This window comes from Sinocyclocheilus rhinocerous, unplaced genomic scaffold (assembly GCF_001515625.1).
Source record: "Sinocyclocheilus rhinocerous isolate Xijiao unplaced genomic scaffold, SAMN03320098_v1.1 scaffold6427, whole genome shotgun sequence".
NCBI classification, from domain to species: Eukaryota; Metazoa; Chordata; class Actinopteri; order Cypriniformes; family Cyprinidae; genus Sinocyclocheilus; species Sinocyclocheilus rhinocerous.
The window spans coordinates 377-6,296 of NW_015627586.1; the positions used below are offsets into that span (position 1 = coordinate 377).

The window sequence follows — 5,920 nt, forward strand, 5'->3', positions numbered from 1 at the left end:
GCGTTTGAGAGAGGCGGGGCATAGAGGACCTACAATAATGTACAGTATTTGAAAAATAATGTGTTTTTTGAACATTAAAGCATGTCAACATATTCTGTTACACAAATACACAAAATAATGATCTTTAAAATAACATCATATGAGCCCTTTAACACTGCAATCATCAATGAAAAGGCTTTATTTCAAGCACCGACATTTAGCTATATAGGCTACCATTATCAGCATATGAAGTAGATTCGTCTCTCATCGTCTCTGAGAGAATATGCGCCGTTAATGCAGCGTCAGATGCTGAAAGAGCCAGTAGCCCCTCACTATACAAATAGAGACATAATTAGCGTAGCTGCTGTTCCAACCAAGCAAAATTGATTTGTTTAACGAAAACTAAAGAATAATAATGTGCATTTGATCAGATATAACTGCAGTACAAGATTATGATATGCATTATTTGAATGCTTGGCCAAAGAGATGTGTCTTTAATCTAGATTTAAACAGAGAGAGTGTGTTTGAACCCCGAACATTATCAGGAAGGCTATTCCAGAGTTTGGGAGCCAAATGCGAAAAAGCTCTACCTCCTTTAGTGGACTTTGCTATCCTAGGTACTACCAAAAGTCCAGAGTTTTGCGACCTTAGGGAGCATGATGGATTGTAGCGTGGTAGAAGACTAGTTAGGTAATGTACGATTAGATTAGATTAGATTACATTAGATTATGTACCTAAATTAGAATAAGGAAAGTACGTGCAGGTATTTTCTTTGATTAGATATCAACAACAATAACATAAACACTGAAATATAATGTAAATGCATAGCATCTGATCTTGGGTCTTTAAAATGAACAATTTCTTTTTTTTTTAAATAATAATAATAATAATAATAATAATGCATTTTATTTAATGGGGCCTTTCAAAACACCCAAGGTCACCTCACAAGGAAGCAAAGATAAAAATAAATACAAATCACTACACAATAAAAAAACACACAACAAACACTCCGAATATACAGATAAAGTGCAGTAAAGACTCAATAAAACATTATAAAAAGCCTGTATAAAAAGATATGTCTTAAGACGTGTTTTAAAAGTCAGCAGGCAATCGCTGTTGCGAATATCAGGGGGAAGGGAGTTCCATAGGTGGGGGGTTAAAGTTAAGTGATTATGGAAATTTGCTCATTGATTGCATTGTGTAAAAAGAGTGTATTTGTGTATGTATGTATTTCATGATGCATGTTTGAATTAAATTATGAAAAATTATGGATTGGAGATTTGTTTCTGTGTTCACGTTTCTGCATGCTGCTTTTTGAGTTTCAAAACGTTTGGGGACAAAATCGACTTTAATAAAGTGGTGATGACATGGCCCACATCCACAAAGGATGTGGAAAGCTCAGGATATCCTTATGCTTATCCTGAAAAGCTCAGGATAAGGCTTTTTTCGCCCCTTTTTTTCTTAAGTCAGAGATGAATGCAGTGTTGGGGTGAAGACAGAGAATTCTTGATAAATGCGGTGGTTCTTGTTCTCCATCTCATCAGAAACCTGACGGTCAAGAAACAGTCCGATCACAGAGCAGAATAATAATTATGAAGTTCAACAGCACTTTGAGTGTTTCTGCAATCACACTTCTCTACATAACAGGTAAGAGCTTACAGAAAATCTACAACATAACTAAATTAGATGTACATTTAATAATTAAATTGTTCATTTAACTGACAAGCCATTCAATTCCTAAGAGCCTTTGTAAACACACTTGACACATTATGTTTCTCATAATAAAAGCTTTGGATCTGAAGACTTACGATTAAATGCTTGAAACTGGTTTTGTAGGTAAACAGAAATTCTGCATTTGTATGGATTTCATCATCATCAAAACTTTATTAAAGACACACTCGGTCCAAACAAAAACACAACAATAACAACATACTAATACACACACAAGGACAAAATCCACAGTATCACATATTTACATGTGTACTAAAACACCAATGATTCCACATATTTGAAAAAAAACCTGACTGAACCTAGTGTCAAGTTTGTCAGTGTTAAAATTATACTGTTTACAGATTCTGATAACCTACACATACATCTGTACATGAGATTACGCATCACAGCAGCACAGGTTGGCACACCAGCACTGACAAACATTTGGCTTGCGCTGCTCCATCGTGGCACCTTAAGCAGCAATCGCATACCATCATTATAAGCTACATTAAGTCTCTGCATGCAGCTCTTTCTGTAATGCCGACACAAATGGCCAGTATACATAGGGGTACAGTATGCTTTAAAAAGTGTAGACTTCACAGATCCTGAGCGAATTTGCGAATCGACATATTGCCCTGGGCATACAGAGGACAACACTGTCTGTAAATATCCCTATCATCAGACAGGTCATTAGTTATATAATGCCCTAAGTATTTAGCCTCATTACATAATTTAAAGGGGTCATATGATGTTGCTAAAAATAACATTATTTGGTGTAATGAAATGTGTTTATGCGGTTTAAGGTTTCAAAAAACACATTATTTTCCACATACTGTGCATTATTGTTTCTCCTCTATGACCCGCCTTTCTGAAACGCGTCGATTTTTACAAAGCTCATCGGTCTGAAAAGCGAGGTGTGCTCTGATTGATCAGCTATCCAGTGCGTTGTGATTGGCCGAATACCTCAAGCGTGTGACGGAAACTTGAAATAACATCATATGACCCCTTTAAGGACGCTGCCAGACAGAGAGAAGTCAGGAAATGTCAGTTTCCTGTCCTCCCTACTCCTAACAATCATAACATTACTCTTTTTGGCATTATATTTAATATTAAAATCTGAACCATATCGAGAACAAATCCTCAGTAACTGTTGAAGACCAGCACTATATGGACAAAAGATCACCAAATCATCTGCATACATCAAATGGTTTATAATGGTATGACCAACCATACAACCTGTTCTACAACCATTTAACAGCTTTGATAAATCATCCATATAAACATTAAATAAAAAGGGAGACAAAATGCTTCCCTGTCTGACTCTATTACATACACTGAATGGAGCAGACACATAATTACCCCATTTTACATACATTAATTGATGAGCAGACCAAAAAGCCAAAATTCTCACAAAAAATTTGGGAACTCCTCTATTGTATAACTTAAAAAATAATTTTTCATGATTAACACGATCAAAGGCTTTAGAAGCATCAATAAAACACATACAAATTGTGGAATTATGGCTGTTATAAAAATCTAAAATCTCCTTTTGAGCAAAAATACACATATCAGTGCCATGTTTCGGTTTAAAACCAAACTGGTTATCAGAAGTCAGGACAAAATGTTCCATCTTATTCAATAAAATCCTTTCAATAACCTTGGATAAAGTACTGGCCAAGGCTATAGGCCGGTAATTATCCATGCTATTTATTTTACCAGCACTGTCTTTAATAATAGGCACTAACATAACAGATAAGATAGAATCTGGCACAATACCATGAACTAAAAACCCAGTAAAACAAATAGCAAGCAAAGGATATAATTTTCTACTTGCAAATTTTAAATGTTCAGCAGATATCTTATCCATACCACATGCCTTATTACTTTTTAGCATCATAACTGCATCATAAACTTCTTGCGGAGAGACATTCACAACTTCATCATTATCAATGTTGCCCACTACAAAAGAGTTACTCTTAACACAGTTAAACAGCTCATAATAATGCTTTTGCCACATTTGAGTAATCTCCTCTGACCCGCTTACCCCACTTATATTTGTTGGTAAAGATGTTTTACAATTGTGCATTCGTTTTATTTCTTTCCAAAAATCATTTAGATTATTATTTTGCAGTTTCTTCGCAAGAGAGTCAGATCTCATTATATCTTCATTCCTCTTGATGAAACATAATGCATACTTAAAATTTGCATTTGCCCGTTTCTGACTTTAATATTATCCCAAAATTCAATTCAATTCAATTCAATTCCATTCAAGTTTATTTGTATAGCGCTTTTTGCTGAAAAAAGCAACTTCACAGCAAATTAAGTTTCTACAATATTTAGTGGTAGCTTATCAATCAAATGTGGAAAATAATTATACTTATAAAGAATGATAACTGTCCAAACTTTTACAAAGCAAAATACTTGTAATATACTGTAAAATACTTGAGCAAACTACTCACACATTGTTTGAAAACACACACAAAGAGAAGAACACAATTATGTTATATTCAGTAACCCTCACTAAATGTGTATGGCCATTTTAAAACACCAAAAATAACCAGATAGAAACACAGAAGTATCTCATTCACAAACACTTACACACTGCATGTGAAACTAAACTGATTTAGGTTAGTTACTTCATTCATGTCATGAATATGAAATAATTTAACAGGTATTTTGGCTAAAACCAGAAACAACATTGTTTAGGTGAAAGATTCAATCTTGTTTTCGTGCCATTCTGCACCAGCACTGATGTACTGTAACAGGTGAGCTACACAAACCAGTTTATCAGCTCTGTCTGAATGATAGTCTTTGTCTTTGTCTTTCCACACAGGTTCGCTCTGCCAGTTAGATGGTAAGTTGTCATGAAAATAATACAACTCACAGAATGTGAATCTTATGGAAATCTCATATCTTGCTTTCTCTCATCAGTATGTGGTCGAGCCCCTCTCAATAACAAGATTGCTGGAGGGGAGGATGCGAAAGCAGGGGCTTGGCCGTGGCAGGTCAGCATTCATGTCATCAACAAAGGCCATAACTGTGGCGGGAGTCTCATCACTAAAGACTGGGTTTTATCTGCAGCGCACTGCTTCCAGAGGTATGAAGTTTAATGCTTAAATAAAGCTTAAGATACATTTGCAGATTGATAATAGTGGGATTAAAGCACACTTTCTATATTTACAGTGTCGGTGTGCCTGAAACTCTGATGTACTTCGGTCGTCTGAGTCAATCCGGCTCAAACCCTTTTGAGACAAACAGGACAGCGAGACAAATCATCAACCATCCTAACTATGATAGGCTGTCTAAAGACAACGACATAGCACTGATTGAGCTCTCCTCCTCTGTGACTTTCTCTGATTACATCAAGCCGGTCTGTCTGGCAGTGGTTGGGAGTGTATTTGGTGGAGGTACGGAGAGCTGGGTCACTGGATGGGGTTCGCTGCTACCTAATGGTAAGTGAACATTTGCTTGCCAGTTAACTGAATGCAAACATTACTGTAAACCTCAACAGTTTATCTAGAAATGGTTTTTAAAAACCATAAAATTTTTCCTCTGATCTATCACAGGCACCCAGCTTCCTGACATACTGCAGGAGGTGATGATACCAATTGTGATAAACAGTGCCTGTGCTAATGCTTATGGAGGGATGTACACAATCACAAGCAATATGATTTGTGCTGGATTGTTAAATCAGGGAGGAAAAGATTCATGTGAGGTAAGACATCAGTCATTCATTTGAACCCTTTTTAATCCAAAGTTCACCAGTTTTGTCACCTGTAAACTTTACACTGCCAGTCTAATTTCTTAATTAAGCCCCATCTTTAATGCACTGATCATGAACTCTCACTCTACGACTGATTTTTGATACTACACCTGTGACCAGTTGCATAAGACTAGTCTTAAAAGTTAGTCTTCTAATATTTTTCTGTAAGACTGTTCATAAATTTGTTAAAGTCAGTTACATAAAAACATAGATATGGACTAATCTGAATATGAAAAATAAGACTGATTAACACTTGGTACCACTTGCTAGATCGGGCAAGCTCACACTACAGGACTACGAGACTACATGAACCGACATGTTAAACTTCACAACAAGTTTTGTAGTCACATGTCGCCTTCTTGTTTTAGCAGCACTCATAATACATAGCACAATGCCAATAAGATGCACAAACTATCTTTGGCAAAGTATTAACAATGTTGCTGTCCAATCCAAAAAAAAAAAAAAAAA

At 35.9% G+C, this 5,920-nt stretch overlaps 1 protein-coding gene across 1 annotated transcript in view; it reads left to right on the forward strand.

Annotated features, from left to right (window-relative positions):
* The first annotated feature begins 1,483 nt into the window (after nt 1–1,483).
* The window catches only part of LOC107731869 (trypsin I-P1-like), a 6,560-nt gene continuing 2,123 nt past the window's right edge, over nt 1,484–5,920 (forward strand). Inside the window, exons 1-5 of the mRNA XM_016543063.1 lie at nt 1,484–1,626; nt 4,523–4,543; nt 4,621–4,786; nt 4,873–5,141; nt 5,256–5,404. Coding sequence (XP_016398549.1) covers nt 1,572–1,626; nt 4,523–4,543; nt 4,621–4,786; nt 4,873–5,141; nt 5,256–5,404 — 660 coding nt within the window. The 5' untranslated portion in view covers nt 1,484–1,571. The remainder of the gene's footprint in view (nt 1,627–4,522; nt 4,544–4,620; nt 4,787–4,872; nt 5,142–5,255; nt 5,405–5,920) is intronic.